Below are 16,361 nucleotides of genomic sequence, written 5' to 3' on the forward strand. Positions count from 1 at the left end.
TATCTTACTCAAGAAATACTGGCATCAGGCACAAGAAGATGATCTTAAGAATTGATCCAATAAGACAACCTTGACATTCCAATTTATGTAATTATTTGTTTTCTAATCTACTAATCAAATGATATTTGACATGTTTTCCTACAATTTTCTTTTATTTGGGAAATATATTTTCTGAAACGTAATTCCTGATGGTATGAAAGATGATAGATGTGTAGTGGCATCTGGCATCAACACAAGGTTCTGATCACATTTTTCTGGAAAATCATTTACGTGGCAAATGATTGCTCGGCATTTTTATTTTTTTTCGAATATGGAAAATTGTGTGGAAAATCAACTTTTTTGTTGTTTGGTTCCCTTGGAGTTGGGCAATCATAAGGAAATCAACTTTTATTATTTGGGGTTCGGTCGGAGCAAGAACTTCACTTTCAAGAGAATATTGATTCCTCATTCCCTCAGAAAATGATTTCATATGGCATATATAATGTAACAACAATTACTATTAGGAAAATGATTTCGTAATGTGTTGGCTTAAAAGAGACTTCTATGTTATCATCGTTATGTTTTTTTATTTCTTGGTCATCATGTCTAGGTCTCTATTGGTGTATCCGAATCGATAAGCATCAGTTGACAGTCCTACATTAGTTTATGTGTAGTGGCGTGTTATAAGCAAAAGTTGATATGTGATTAGAAATTAAAGTGAATATAAATTGAGCTACTTAATCTGTTACAGTCAACTCGGGCAACAAAGAAGAAGAAATGAGTTCGTCTTCAATGGTTCGTGAACTACAGCACGAGCTGGAGACCAAAGCCAACGACCTCAGCAAACTCCAAAAAGGTTCATCTCTTTAAACTTCTCTTTATTATATACAGTTCTTCCTCTGTGCTCATGAAACCACCCTAACCCTAGCTTTCAACTCTTCGTCTTCATCTCACAATAAACCCTAAATCATAATTTTTTTCCAGACATTTCGAAGAATCACCAAGTCAGAAAGAAGTACACGATCCAGCTCGGCGAAAACGAACTGGTCCTCAAGGTAATTTTTGTTTAATTTTTTCCTCAATTTTATGATCCCTCATTCAAATTATGTTTCTTAAATTTTTATTTTTATTTTTTAATTTTATGTTGCAGGAGTTGGATCTGTTGAACGATGATGCAAACGTGTTCAAGTTGATCGGTCCAGTCCTTGTGAAGCAGGACTTGGCAGAGGCGAACGCCAATGTGCGCAAGAGAATCGAATACATTTCGGCCGAGTTGTAAGTTTCTATCAATATGGTCTCCTTGTTCAAGTTGTACTTGAGATCACGATTTGATAAGAGTCATGTATGGATTCAAAGTGTGTGATTTATTATTTATTTATGTATTTCTGAATTGAAATAGGAAACGCCTTGATGGGACTCTTCAAGATTTAGAGGATAAACAAAATGGCAAGAAAGAATCGGTTCGTTCATCTACACAATGAAATCTTCTATTACATTCTCATCTTAAAATGATAAATATATGTCATTTTTGTTTTTTTTTTAACGATGAATGTTTTAGACACATTCAGAGTTATTCAAACATCAAAACAAATGTGGTGTTTCGCCATAAATGAGTTCCTAGTGAAAAGACACTTGAGGTAGAGTTGAATTGAGAAATAGGATAGCGCGTAGAATTTGATGAAAATAATTCTTAGTGAGTAGATTGATTAGCCCTTATTTAATGCAACATTGGCCATTGTTATTATCAAAGCAGTTCTGTCTTTTTTACTAAGAGAAGCAACGATATATCAAAAGTAAGGGGGGGGGGGGGGTCTTCCAAATTTGTCTCATGGGTTATTATTGTTGATGTTTCTCAATTGAATCATACATATCTTGCAAAAGGGCCAGACTATTTGCACCTACTTAAAACACATTTTGGGGGTGGGATGTGTACAGAGGTAAGTGGGTGCACTGAGCATACCTCATGGGTGCAAATAGAATGGCCCAAACCATCTAATTCAGGTAACTTATATTTTATTAATTTGGTTGTTGGCTTCACGATTATCATGCACTATTTACCTCGAACGAAAAGTGAGCAGAAAGGAATGGGGCAAAGCTCCAAATGGGAAAGAAAGAAAACAGATCTAACCTAGAACATGCTGACTTGAAGGTGTAGGCTTCTCTAGGAGTAGTTTGGTTGGATGATTTGGAAATAGGATATCTAGGTAGACTTATTTTTGGTCATTCTTGTTTATCTTTTTTCCCTTGCTTTGTTTCATGGAAATATTGAAGAAGCGGAAAATAAACTTGCATGCAAATTAGTATTGAAGGAATTTAGAAATAAATTTTTGGCATGGATCATTTTTGAGAAAAACCCTATTTTTGGGGTTATAGCTTTCCTATGTGCGTATGTAGTTGTTAAGAAAGTAGACAGTCCTAGTGCCATTATCCTCTAGTTACCTTGTGAAAAACCCAAGTTCTTATATGGGTCTAGGGACAAAAGAGTAGGCTTAGGCATCTAATCAACTCATCATCTGCAAACCCACCATGACAAGCTTATATGGCTGCATCCTCAAAGGGCCATGATAGGGTAAAAAAGTTATTATGATGGTAGTTACAAATATTTTTTTTCAAGTATTATAATAAATACTTTCCACACCAGAAAACGGTTCCTGTGGGCTTTACTTCCAGCGGCTATAGCTTGGGGGGTTTGGAACGAGAGAAATAACAAGGTGTTCAACAATAAGTCTAGTAGCTCTCATTCAGGTTTTTTGGAGATCTTGGGCCTTCTATACCTTTGGTCCAAGCAAAACATAGAATTCGCGGGGATTACTTTTGATGATTTTGTTTGCAGATGGAACTTGTTATGTAATCACTAATGTTGTGTTTTTCTTTCCTTTGTTGTTCTTTGTGAGGCTCTCTCGGCCTCTTTGTTTCCTGTTTCCCCTTTCAGCAATATATTATACTTTTCAAAAAAAAAAGTATTATAATAAATTTTTATAAGCTTCTTTTTTTTTTTTATCCGGCTAAGAAAACAAGAGATTTGTATTACTAAACAAATGTGTACATGGGATAAACCTAGTTACTTTACAAGTCTTGTTTGTGGGAGGAGGTGCTTGTCTCCCACATAACAATTTCTAGCATTCAAATGAAGGCTTTCTGAGTTGGTGAAATGACAAGAGTAGCAATTGTGGACTGCTGTGTTTGCAAGAACATCCGCAACAGCGTTTGCCTCACTCCATATGTGAAAATATTTTTTTTTAAGCTATTACAACCATTTCATTTTTTATTTCTACGAGGGATTGTCATTCTTCGAAAAAAAAAAACCGGGATTTAAAGTTCCCATCCAAAGTGCATTATTTGCTCAAGTTGCTTCTTTGGATTTGCCAAGGAAATGTGGGTTTCTTTCTTCTCATAGTTTGAGATAAGTTGGATTATGCCAAGGTTAGTTATGGATATATTTCGAAGTTGGTACACCTTTGTTTTGTCTTCTAGATACTTTGGAAGTGGATTCCATTTGCGGGTTGTTAGATTTTGTATGGAAGAAAGAAATCCAAGTATCTTTGATGGAAAAGGATAAGAGGTTCAAAGAACCTAAAAGTCAAGTCAACCCATAAAAATCTTTTCTTCTTTTTTCAGAGGTGCCTAGTCTTTATCTTCTTCTTTTTTCCTATCTTTCTTCTAATTGATCGTTATAAATTTCAGTGCTATTAACCTATCCATTCAGGAACCATTAAAATCATGAAGCATACAAAGGAACAGTCCTTCGAGTCCTAGTCAACCCTAACTGCACTGAAATTTCAACTTTAGCATTTTGATGGTTGACAATTCTCTATTTTTAATGGGCTAGAATCCAACCCCATTCCTAATTGAATCTTTGGTTTTCAAACCTAAATATATCTTGGTATCAAATTCTAACGCTAGCTTCCATCAATTGGAGGAGTAAGAAAAGGAAATGTGACTTGTTCTTCAGTTAAATATCAGAGCTTCTTCAGAGTTCCTCCTGTTGAACCTTTTTAAATCATTCCTTCAGAATTATTCCCGTTGCCTTAATGATTATTGCTGTCTTCAATTCTGGGTACTCGAGTTGACAAGAATCACCGTATTTTATGTACTTGTAAATAATTACAAGAATAGTCCATTGATGTTGTTGACTAGGTTCTCTATAGTTATGATATCGTCAATATGGAATCTGTAATCAACTAAAATAATCAAGTGATTATACTATGTACATGTCCCTTAATGAAATGTTTAATTCTTATCTGGGGGCTGTCTTTTGTTTGTGCACTTTAATGGCTTCTTGCATAAGTGGGAAGGAAGAGTAAAAATAGTCCCATGTAAAAATTTCCTTCGAAAAAAAAAAAGTTTTAGATGATGTGGGGAGTTATCTCCACCTCCTCAAAAGAGTGATTAGCAGAAAGATGATTAAAAGGGCATTCCTCACTCATATCATCCTTAGTTATTGACCCTTGAATGTTGCGATATCAAACCAAATACGATAAGTAGTGGGTTCCACACATGAAACAACATTTTAGATGTTTTAATTCATGTAGTTAAACTAGTACCATTTACATGGAGGTATTGTTTTGAACTTTCTGGACATATTGATATGTATCAATGGGAACTTCAAACCATAGTTGATTGTTCTTCTTGAAGAAGACTTTTAGAGTGGAGGTAAACTCACTTTGATTAAAAGTACTTTGGCAAGTATACCAGTTTACCATTTGTCGTTATTCTCAATTCTAAAAGGGTTGAAGTGAGATTGGAAAGATTGATTAGGGATTTCTTGTGGCATGACAAGAATGGTGGGAAGAAGATTCATCTTGTGAAGTGGAAGGTGGTTTGCACGCCAAAGAAGGATGGGGGTTGGGTGTTAGAGGGTTCAGAGTGGCTAATAAAGCCCTTTTGGGTAAGTGGTTGTGGAGGTTTTGGAAATGAGAATTCTAGCTTGTGGAGGAGAATCATTAAGGCTAAGTATGGTGAGAAGCAGAATGGGTGTGAAAGCAAGGAGGTGAAATCGTCATATGGGTGCTATGTCTGGAGGGGTATCTTGAGCATCCTAACAAACTTAAAGAGGTGGGTGCGGTATAGAGTCGGCAAGGGCAACATGGTTAGATTCTGGGAGGATCGGCGGTGCGGGGACATGACTCTTTGCAATATCTTCCCCCCGTCTCTTTAATTTCTCCTCAAAGAAAAATCTGCCTTCGACAGACTTTATGAACCTTGGTGATTTAGGAGAGGTTTTAATGATTAGGAAATTCAAGACCTTGCTGATTTAATGACCAATCTTGACAGATCCAACTTGAATGTCACAGAAGAAGATAGGATGGAGTGAACCTATACCAAAAGAGCAAACTTCACTATTAATTCATTCGCACAGGCACTCACGGAGCTCAACAACCTTCCTAACCAATTTCCTTCAATTACTATTTGGGATTCTAAAACCCCTTCTAAGTTTCGTTTTTTCATTTGGTTAGCCAATTTGAATAAATTACCCACGCTTGATCTTCTTATTTATCGGGATTTTGTGACACCCAATTATTTTACTCTTTGTCTAGCCAGTGGTGAATTCATTGATCACATTTTACTCTACTTTGAGATGTCCTCTGCACTTTGGAGGCATTTCTTTGGTCTTTTTAGAATTTCTTAGGTTCTTCTGAATACAACTTTCTATCTTTTTAAGAGTAGGAACTTATCTTGTTTCTCGAGGAGATTGAACATTTTGTAGAGGTTTTTTCCTTTTGCCATTTGTTGGGGAATTTGGTTGGAAAGGAATGGGAGAATTTGTTGGGGGATTTTATTTTTTTGGTGTAAGTTATACCTTGACTTTAAGGGGATCTTCAGGTGGGAAGCTTTGATGGATTGTTAGGAAATTTTTGGGTTGATCAGCTCAACCACCTTGTTAGTCTCTATTGTATTCTTTACCTTCATGAATGAAATTATACTCAAAAACAAATTCTCAGTTCAACACATACCACTTACATGGAGATGGGAGGTATTGTTTTGAAACTCCTAGTTGTGGAAATGATTCACGTTAATACGTTTCTCTAGAAACTTGACTTGGTTGATGTTATCTCTTGCAGCATTTTTGTTGCTAAGAATTATATACTGTGTAGTCTTTTAATTTATTTTTTGCTAATGGAAATAGCTGCGAATGACATGATTGTAGTTTGCTATCAAACTTTAGTTACTTTGTAGTTTTCTCTGATTATTATTGGGGTTTGCAACTTATTAATCGAGGAATATATTCATTTGCAATCAACAAGACATGATTTATTAATAGTGATCTTGCTCATGATGTGATCTCCATATCAAGTCTAGTTAGTTGTCGAGTTCGAGCCGACACTCCCAAGTGATAATTATGGTTTATCTTCGTTGTAATAAGATGTCTTTTTCTTTGTTCATGGTGACTCCACATGTTGCAGTACACAGCAAAAATTCATTGCCACTGCTCTCATCATTTGAGTAATAAGCTTGCCATCTCACCTACTTGTGTCATGTTTGTTTTGGTACACCATTATCATACACAAATGCCCCCATGTTTTGTTTGTCTGGCGTAGTTAAGATTGAACTTTTCTTTACTTTCTTATTTGTTTGGGTGGTATTGACCATATGTGCCAAGTGGAATGCCAATAGAACTACAAAAGACATCATAGTTATAACATCTGTTTTTTGTTGGCATAAAATTTTCAATTACATAATTAATAATTAGTCTCTCTTATTTCTCTTCTTTGACCTTGTTCAATTACATAGGGAACATTCTCTAGTTTATCCCTTTTTTTCTCCACTTTCTGTATCATCTCTGTAGCATTTGCGACAATTTGTATGATTTTATTTCAAGCAAGCACATTTATTAGATTAATCTGTATTTTGTTATCTTTCAGATCTTAAAATTACAACAGAAAATGCAAGCCCTCCAGGCTGGAAAAGCGAAGGTGTAGACTGCCTTTGTGGATGTGCACTGGTCAGCATTAATATCTTTTATTTTTCTTTTTGAGATTTTCCTTGTACGCCTCTATCATCTCTCCTGTTCATACATTAGGTTAAGGTCCTGACATTACTGAACATCAGATCTAAATCTTTTTTCAAAATATGAAATGTGTAATTTTTATGGTTAAACTCGGGACAAAGCCTGAGGTGTTTCAGTACTTCATAAAGGACATGGTTTCTGATCCCATCTCTCCATTAAAATTGACGAATCCCATTTTTCCCATTTCACTCTTTTTCGTTCTCATCTATACCTTCACCTGGAACCCTAAAACCTAACCAAACCCCCAAACTCACATCTCTGCTGGCTCTCCCTGCAGTGCTAAATATTATGATGAATCATTGTTTGAGTTGGAGTTGGGAGTTCTCGATGGTTCAAATCAACAAAGACATCATGATGACAATAAATTGTTATTAGAGTTGTAGTTCAAGGTGCCAGATGATGGAAACTTAAAATAGAATGTTTCCGATAACCATCTCCTGTACTACACTATAATATGCAACATTGAAAGGTTATGTGCACCAACAAATTGCTCAGATGATGACAAGATTCAAAGCAGGGGTCCTCATGTCTGCTTGTATTGTAGTGTAGTCCACAACACCTTCGTAGCAAAATTGCCATTTTAAGCACACAAAAAATGACTTCGACAGGAATTCACTGGTTTTTTGAAAAATCAAATTCCAATCTAAGTCTTTCATATGCATTTTGGATATATTTGTGAATGTCCATGGAGTGTAAAAGTGGTAAATTCACTGCTTTGAAACAAATAAAGCAACAAACTCATCACTTTTGCCATTTTTAAAATTGACGAATTTTCTATTGTAAAGATGTTCACAAAATCTATATATGATCGGCTGCAAGTGTCGCGGAAAAACTCACGTAATGTAAAAGAAGTGAGAAAAGGTAATTTGAATAACTTAAAACTTGTCTCAAGGTGGTGCTGGGCATTTTGTTGAAAAACTTAAAAACTACATGGATGGTAATGTTAAGTTACTGCTAAAAACAGTGGGCGGCATTTATAGAAAGAAAACATTATATTAGAGTCCATTAAGTAATTTTCCCTTCAATAAATGATGATTTAGAAATATCCCTCTGATTTAGCAAATATTTGTGATACCTCCTGTGTGTCTTTTAAACTGAGGCCATGCCCCTCTTGACCTTGGTCTACTTTAATAGATTGACTAAAGGAGACGGCATTTAAGTCCATTTATGTTACTTTTTCTTCGTCAAAGGGTATGTCATCCTTTGTAAGGCTGCCAATTTGTCCAAATTGGGTCACAAAATCCTGATCCAGTTCGTCCAATAGTCTTACTAGGCCCAATAGCAAAATGTATAGGTCCAATCTCAGACGTACGGGCTTGACCGTACATTTCATACATATAAGATACTAGAATAGATATTGGGGCTGGATCAAGCTCCCATGGGCCTCGAACCCAAGGATATACTTACACCACCCAAATAAAACACTTTGAAAGCAAGGGTCTATCTCAAATATTCACCAAAACATGAAGGGTTTTTTCTAATTCACCATTTATATATATATATATATATATATATATTTGAGAGTTGCTACTGCCACACCAACTTTTATTAACGCTACACCAACAGTGTGCAATTCTTTTGTTGATTTACAATGGGAATGTTGTGGCAATAGTAGCTCTCTAAAAAAAATATAAGATACCAATAAGGAAACATCATAGTTAAAAATGAAAGCAAAGGTCTCCATCACTACTAAGCCTATCTGAACTTTTTTTTTTCTTAGTTTGCATCATTGCCCATGTACGAAGGCATGGAAAAAGTCTTTCCCACGCTTGTGGGACAGGTCACAATTACTATGGATGCCATCGCCACTTACTCATTCGAACCTTCTGCTAGGTATAGGCATGTAGAAGACAAGATATTGGGATCCAAACATGTGTTATCTCACACATCATTTCCATTCTTGTTAGATTAGTTGATTTGTGGGGAAAAAAAACAAAACAAAAACAATTGAAATCATTTCAATTCTACATAGAGCATCTGAGATACATAATTCCATTTTAGAAAAATAATGTGAAGAGGAATATTGAAATAATTGGTATGAGAAATTTGTAATTTGTTGTACCCATTCTACCAAAAGCTTTAGACCCATTCCCTCTTGATGTTATAAAATCATTAAAATTGATTCGAAAAATATGTTTGGTAATATTTTCATAATGTTATTTTTTGTTATCCATTTTTTCTTCTACAACGTAACATAATTTTGGATTAAAATTTGAGAAAGAAAGAGATTGAGAATTTGATGAGTAAGTAATATTTAAAAATAAAATAAAATATAATTACTACCTTATCAATTTGATAATGTAGTCCATCTGTAATTACATTTCTAAAGGTATTCATTTACTTTTGTCGTTCTTGTTACAAGTGTAAAAATATATTATTGTCCGATTGACTATCGATCTATATTGCTCTTATTGTTCGACCACAATGTCCGTTCTCAAAATAAATATTTGTCATCTCCTCTTGATTTATTGTAATTTTTTATTAATTATTTAAATGAATAAATTAGATTAATTTTTATAATTATATATTAAAAATTTTCTACCTACTCTTTAAAAAAAATCTACCTAATTTTTTTTACATATTTTTTTCACTATTCACTATTCACTTTTTTTTTTCTAAGATTTGTGATATTTTTTAGCATTTTTATAAATTTTAACTATTATTTGTACTTAATTAAATAAATTATAATAATTTTAATAACTAAATAATTCGATTTTGGATTGATAATTTTTACACATTTTCTTGTCCACTCATTGATTTTTCTTGCCAACTAGATAATTTTAACTTATTTTTAAGCCCACAAAGAATTTTTTGTCATTTTTCAATTATCTTTTTATGAGATTCTTCAATGATTACATGCAGGGCGAAGCCAGGATTTTCTTGTAGTGGGGGCAAACTATGGTTAGTTGTATAGTTGAATAACTTGAAGATGAATGGTTTTAGGGAGAAATTCAGAAGTTTTTAATTAGAAATTGAAGAAAATGATATTTAGGTCATTTCCAATTAGTATATGAGAAGACTCGGTCAAGAGGCAATGTCATCAACAAAAAATTGAAGGGGGGCAAAAATTGGAGGGAGGTGAGGGTGTGGGGGCAAATGGGGAGAGAGGTGAGGGAGTGGGGATAAATAGGGCATGTAATTAGTTGAAAATATAAGGGTGTCTCAAAGTTCTGTGTCGGCGGGGGTCAATTGCCCCCACCAGCTCCTTACTAGCTCCACCCCTGATTACATGGGGCCCATTGTACAAAATAATTTATAAACAGCATTTTTTAAAATAATTTATTCTTTTTTTTTCCTTTCATTCTAAAATAATTGATTATGAAAGAATTTATAATAAAAAAAAATACTCTTATCACCTCTCATAATCAATTATGAGATTGATAATGATCATCCTCATATTTAATTACGAGAATTATCGATAAACAAAAGTTTCTTTGTGTATTTTAATTATTTTAATATATTACATTAACTCGTGGAGTTGACTCAATTAGTTACTATCATATGAGATGGAAAAATAATTCACTTACATTTTTTGGTAATTGTGAATTATCCCTTCAGATTATGTTAAAAATTCAAGATAGCCCCCTAAATTTTCAAACTGATGACATTACACCACGACTTCCTATTTCATTAGAAATTATAATTAGCATTCTACAAGAGCATTTCACAATTAATTTATCAAAGAATAAGTTTTAAATTTTAAATCCAGTGTAATAATTTCATCTTTATTTAATTTATAAAATAAAATGTGATTTGTAAATGTGTGATTGCACATTTTGTGAAAAAACCATTTTCTTGTCTTGGACGAAAAATATTCTTCGACACCCCCAATCACAAAAATGGTTTTCTCATAAGGGTAGGAAAATTCGAACTTTATTCTATCATAACTTCCCTCAACCTCAAAACTTAAAACTATCTTTTTCACATTTTTCTAAGAAGTATTTATTGGGAAAATTTATTTCTTTAGGATTACTTTTTTCAGAAGAATGATATTTTTTTTAAAGCATTTTCTCTTCAATCATATACATGTAATACGACACGAAATTGGAAAAACATCCATAGCATTATATCTCGAAAAAACAATCCAATATAACCAAAAAGAAATTACAAAGTTGTCACTAGTCATTTAGCCAAAGATTCGATTATTGGCCAACTTTTTTTTGTTTTTTGTTTTTTGTTTTTTGTTTTTTGTTTTTTTTTCTTCCGTTTTTATTGTTTCCTTATCTTCTCTTCTTCATTTTTTTTTTTTTTAAATATTTGTTATGAGTCGTGATACTTTGACTCAAAAAATTTCATTCGATCGACATGGCAAGTGTACAAAACCATAGATTTTTCTTTGGAATACTCAAGGAAAAAGATCTATGGTTCTGTGCACTTGCCACGTCAACAGAATACAGACTGAGTTAAAATTTTCGAGTTAGATTATCATTAGTCATTTGTTTATATGTCTTTTAAAATTTTCACTATACTACAATAGTTGATGTACATCAATATGTGGAACACTATGGGATAGAAGTGAGAGACATATGGGCCGTTTTTATGGATCATGTTCACATTATTAAAGCCAAAAATAAAAATAAGTCAATCATAAATAATTAATAAAGAATAGTTTACGTTGCCAATGTGATTTGTCACGCACACTACCTTGTTTGCTAATCGAGATGACTCGGATGATAATTTGAAAATCTTGACTGAGTCAATAAATCTCGATAGAGTCAATTGAGATTTTATAGTTAAAAAAAATAATTAAAATAGTTATTTTTTATAATTTAAATGATTATAATCTAAATATAATATAGTATTAGGATTAAGAATGTTCTAATCTACCTTATTTATATATGCATATAAATATATACTAATAAATAATTATAAATCAAGTTAAATTATTTATCTCATCCGAGACAACTCAGTCTCGTCTCTGAATGAGACAAGATGCATGGTAAAGCCGAGATTTGAATCCATGATACATATATTATAAATATGTAAAGAGAAAACGATTTAGAGAGATCAAGAGATGGTGATGGACCTGGCTGTAATTATTCTTTCTTAATGATTAATTAAATGAAGAGAGAATTGGGGGAGGGGGGGGGGGTGTTTGGAATTTGATGCATATAGTTTATTTGGTAAAGTCGGTGAAAAAAAATGAATTAAATAAATTTACTTTTTGATTTGCATTATAAAATAAATGATTATTCAAGAATTTACCAAACACCATTATTACTTCTAAGAATCCAAATACATATATTTTGATACCTAACAACAAAATAAGTGTACTGTGATATAGATTTCAATTATTGATATATTGATACCTGAATCTAGTGAGAGAAGGGGATGAGTCAGTTTGCCATTTACGAACAAACATTTGTCACATGGGAGCTAATGGCCTTTCCAGTAGATTTGACACAATTCTGCTAAAATCCTTAATTAATTAAGTTTGGAATGTCGTACTTCCGTACACATAGCAGATGTGGCACATGTTTCTCTAGTGGGGTGCGTACCATAGGTATAGCTACCAATATTGGGCATTTGATGTGGTGACTTAAGATGTGATCATGGAGCATGGATGCTTTGGAAACTCTGTATTCTTGGAACCTACATGATAGCCATTGAATCCAACTTGACTATTAAAAATATGATTTGACATAGACAAGTCATTTCTTAGGATAAATTTAAAATAAATAAATATTTTTTTTTTTTTTATAATTTGCATTTATATAAGAACCGTGATAAACTGACTATTATTATACGTGGCACACTTAATCGACTCTCCTGATGTAATAAGTTTGAGAATTGTAGATTTGTACATCTTGATATATAAAATTATATTTTCCCATAAAAATGTGTATCCTAAAACATTCAAATCTACGAATTCCAAACTTATCACTTCACGAGAGTCGATTGAGTGTGGCATATGGGCTAGTCAGATTATCACAATTCCTTATATAAATGATATAATAATAAAAAGTTTAAACCACTAAAATAAATCTATACCCGACAATGCGACCAAGTTTTTCAAAATGTTTGACGGGTCGAGCTTTGAAATTAAAAGAGAGAGTTGGTATTCTAAGAGAAAATGATTAAGCAACCTCCTAAATGACCTAGGCTTTAATATTTATAGGCTTAGGGTATGGTTGCATTTTCGATTATTCTTTTAATTTAATAGATTTCAATTAATTGGTCTAACTCCAATTTTGATAGGTTTATGGATTTTTTGTTTGCATAACTCATTTATTTTGACATAGGGCCCAAGTCAAAGTGTTTTGATTATTGAGTCCACCCAATATTTGGTATGAATTACTTGAATTTGTTAGATCACAAGCTTCATTAACAAAAAACTAAACCCAAGACTTTAAAATCCTATTCCTAGTCAATAGGCTTAGTTTGAAAGTCTGGACCCACTTATGATTTATTGGGATTTTTTTTTGTAATTTATGAATGAATTAGGGTCCTCTTTATAATTTTGATCTTGACAAATCTTTTCTTGAGATTTGAAGGTTGAAGGAGTAAAAATTGTAAGATTCAAAATGAAGGTGAAAAATAAGTTGATGATGATTAGTTTCGGCAGAGAATCAAGGGGTGGTCTGAGGCTAAGGGATAAAGATGAGAGCATTTAGATTAGTTGAATTAGTCTCAAAAAAGAAGACCTACAGGTTGGGACACATGTGATGCATGTGTGGCCCACCGTTTGCTTAGATAACCTTTGATTGCTTAGATAACTTTCGACTTTTGACTTTTAGGCTTTTTTTTTGACCAATTCAATAGTGTTTGAAAAATAATTGAATATAATTTAGGGTGTTGATTTTTGAACTCAACCTAACAGCCCAAACTCATCGACATGGAATGGGTAAAGAACCGTAGATTTTGTTCCTTGGGATACACAACCGACCTGCCATCTGCAGTTGTGTATGCACATGACACTTCAATGAGTTTTTGAGTCTAGCTATTAGGTTGAGTTCAAAAATCAGTAGTCTATAATTTATCATCTATATGTCATTATTGTAGAAATCCTAATTTGATTTATATAAAAACAATAGAAACAAATGAATTTATTCTCTCATCTAATTTAAGTTTAATATTAAATTAATGTAATCTTATCTTAATATTTATATAAATATGATTCAGTGTATCGTAATACATTTATTACAACACTTCATCTCTACTAGTATAAGTGGCATCTCTACTACTATATCTCTAACTAGTACTTTGAGAGATTTAATCAGTCGAGCTTAGACCTACAACTCAATTGGTTTGACACGTTCCAAAGCAACTTTGAAGTAGTGCGCTACCACATAGTCAGTGGGATTAATAATTATACGTACGGAAACTCATAAAATCTCTCTAAAATGATGTTTTAGCTTTAATAGGAAAGTTGACTTCAAAATTAAAAATATATTTGTTTTTCTTACTTCGAGGTTCGAAATGTTAACGCATCCCCTATTGAATTATCTTCTCTGAAAACATGTCTGATCTCTCAAGTGAAATCCATTAACAAATCTTTTGCTTCCTTCACATATCGATCCAATAACCAGGTGACGTTTGCTCATCCATCCATCAATAACTTGATATCGGACCCTACAAAAGTTGCATGATAATCGACACGATAAATATTGTGATTATGATTATCACAACAATATAAGGTGTTCATGGAATCATATTATCAACCCCCAATTTAATATCTAAAAGGTGCATTAAATGGGGGTAAGAATCACATTCCATCAATGGTCATTTCTTCCCATTGATTGAAGGACCACTACATTAACTTTTCTCAACCTTACCCAAAGAGATTGGATGAGGATATGTAGATGCATCCTTTGTCTTTTCTAAGTTTGGCAACCTCAAACAACACGAGGCACATTCATCAACCAAAAGCTTTAGCTTTGTGTTTTAAAGTCAAGATAGAAGTTATGAACCCACTCAAAAACAAACATCCATACTTCATTTTTTTATTACCATTTTGGCTCAATCTTGATCACAAAGTGTGAGGATAAGTTCAAGTCTCACCACTAAAGAGGATTTGAAGATATATGCAAAGAGTGTGGACCATATATAAGAAAGAACTCACGGCAATCCCACACTCTATACATGCAATAAGGAATTGCCACGTCATTAGTTGGTGGACCCCAAATGGACAGCTTTGAGGAGGTCTGATTGGGTGAATTTGGTCCCATGGACGTTAAATGTGTCTATGCTGACCAACCACTAGAGATGGGTTATCATTACTCCTGACCAGCTTCATATATTTTCCAAGGGTTATATTAATGATTGAGGTCTTGTTTGTCAATTGTTTATATCTCTAGAATTGATCTAGTTAAAAAAATATTTTTTTGCATTATTAGGATTCGATTGATTATCATTATGGTAGAATTGATTCTATTTTACAGAATTGGTTATGTCAAAAATAAGGGAACGGATCCTCTGTAGCGCCATTTTCCTGTGCCTTGTATTGTTGTTGACGTGAAACTCACTTAACTATCTAAGTGCGCTACAGAGGATCCGCTCCCCCAAAATAAGTGAGAACTATTTTCGAAAAACGTTTATTATAAAAATAAAGATAAACTAATCATTTATATTGAAAATAACTCCGGGCCCACTCATCTTTAGCATTTCGGAGACATTGAGAGAGAGAGAAAATCTCCAACAAGAAATTGTTTTTATTTACGTAAAGTATTATTTATTTATTTTCTAAATAATCTCTCCCACTCTTTCTCTCAATTATTGACTACACAAGTAATTATCAACCATTAACATCACTCATAATCAACTATGGGACCAATATTAATGGATTATCAACCTCATAATCTAGTACGAAAATGATTAAAAAGTTAAGTAATTAAATTTGAAGTAGTATTATTAAATAAGTGAATTTTTTTTGTTCTCTTCCGCTCTCCATTTGTCATTTCTCCTTAATCAATAAAACACCTACCCTATATATATATCAAGAGATGGGGTTGGGAAAGTGGAAGAGTATCCACATTTGCCAACATCCACCACTACTCTATATAGTAGGTACACAACATTGGAAGGATGATAGAGGAGATCCATCAATTTAGTGGTGTTCGAATGATGATCGAACTGATTTTCAACATGATTGACTGGATTCGATGGGATCGTCACTAACGATAAAGATAAGTTTTAGGTGTTGCGAAGTTAGTAGGGTTCGCATGGATTCGGATTGGATCAATCTTGATCTAATTATTATCGGATTCGAACATTTGGCTCCAAATCAGATTCGATCTTAGATCGGATCAAATCTTAGTTTATGTGCACCATATATATATCAAGAAATCTTTACTATTATAATGATAGAAGGTGAAGCAGAAACAGTTCAACACCAAAATCAGGATCTACCAAAACTATACTCAACTTTGCATTT

At 33.2% G+C, this 16,361-nt stretch overlaps 1 protein-coding gene across 2 annotated transcripts; it reads left to right on the top strand.

Moving 5' to 3' along the window:
- Positions 1-661: 661 nt before the first annotated feature.
- On the top strand, positions 662-7,501 carry PFD6 (prefoldin 6). Of its 2 annotated transcripts, XM_086459649.1 has the most exons (6): positions 662-835; positions 964-1,034; positions 1,130-1,254; positions 1,379-1,439; positions 6,843-6,922; positions 7,266-7,501. In XM_086459649.1, the coding sequence occupies exons 1-5, from the start codon at positions 757-759 to the stop codon at positions 6,897-6,899; spliced, it is 393 nt and encodes a 130-aa protein (XP_086315775.1). In that variant the 5' UTR covers positions 662-756; the 3' UTR covers positions 6,900-6,922; positions 7,266-7,501. The 2 variants fall into 2 exon arrangements, with proteins under 2 accessions (XP_086315775.1, XP_086315774.1); XM_086459648.1 differs by lacking the exon at positions 7,266-7,501 and having other exon boundaries at positions 670-835; positions 6,843-7,133.
- The last annotated feature ends 8,860 nt before the right edge of the window (positions 7,502-16,361 follow it).

The sequence above is a fragment of the Akebia trifoliata genome, chromosome 11 (genome assembly GCF_017979445.1).
Source record: "Akebia trifoliata isolate Shusen 1 chromosome 11, ASM1797944v1, whole genome shotgun sequence".
NCBI lineage: Eukaryota > Viridiplantae > Streptophyta > Magnoliopsida > Ranunculales > Lardizabalaceae > Akebia > Akebia trifoliata.

What these genes read in the sequence shown, in the direction of transcription:
- PFD6 (XM_086459649.1), top strand. Translation starts at nt 757, where the DNA reads ATGAGTTCGTCTTCAATGGTTCGTGAACTACAGCACGAGCTGGAGACC. An exon ending in AAAACGAACTGGTCCTCAAG is followed by an intron (nt 1,035 to 1,129) that starts GTAATTTTTGTT and finishes TTTATGTTGCAG; the next exon opens with GAGTTGGATCTGTTGAACGA. An exon ending in AAAATGGCAAGAAAGAATCG is followed by an intron (nt 1,440 to 6,842) that starts GTTCGTTCATCT and finishes GTTATCTTTCAG; the next exon opens with ATCTTAAAATTACAACAGAA.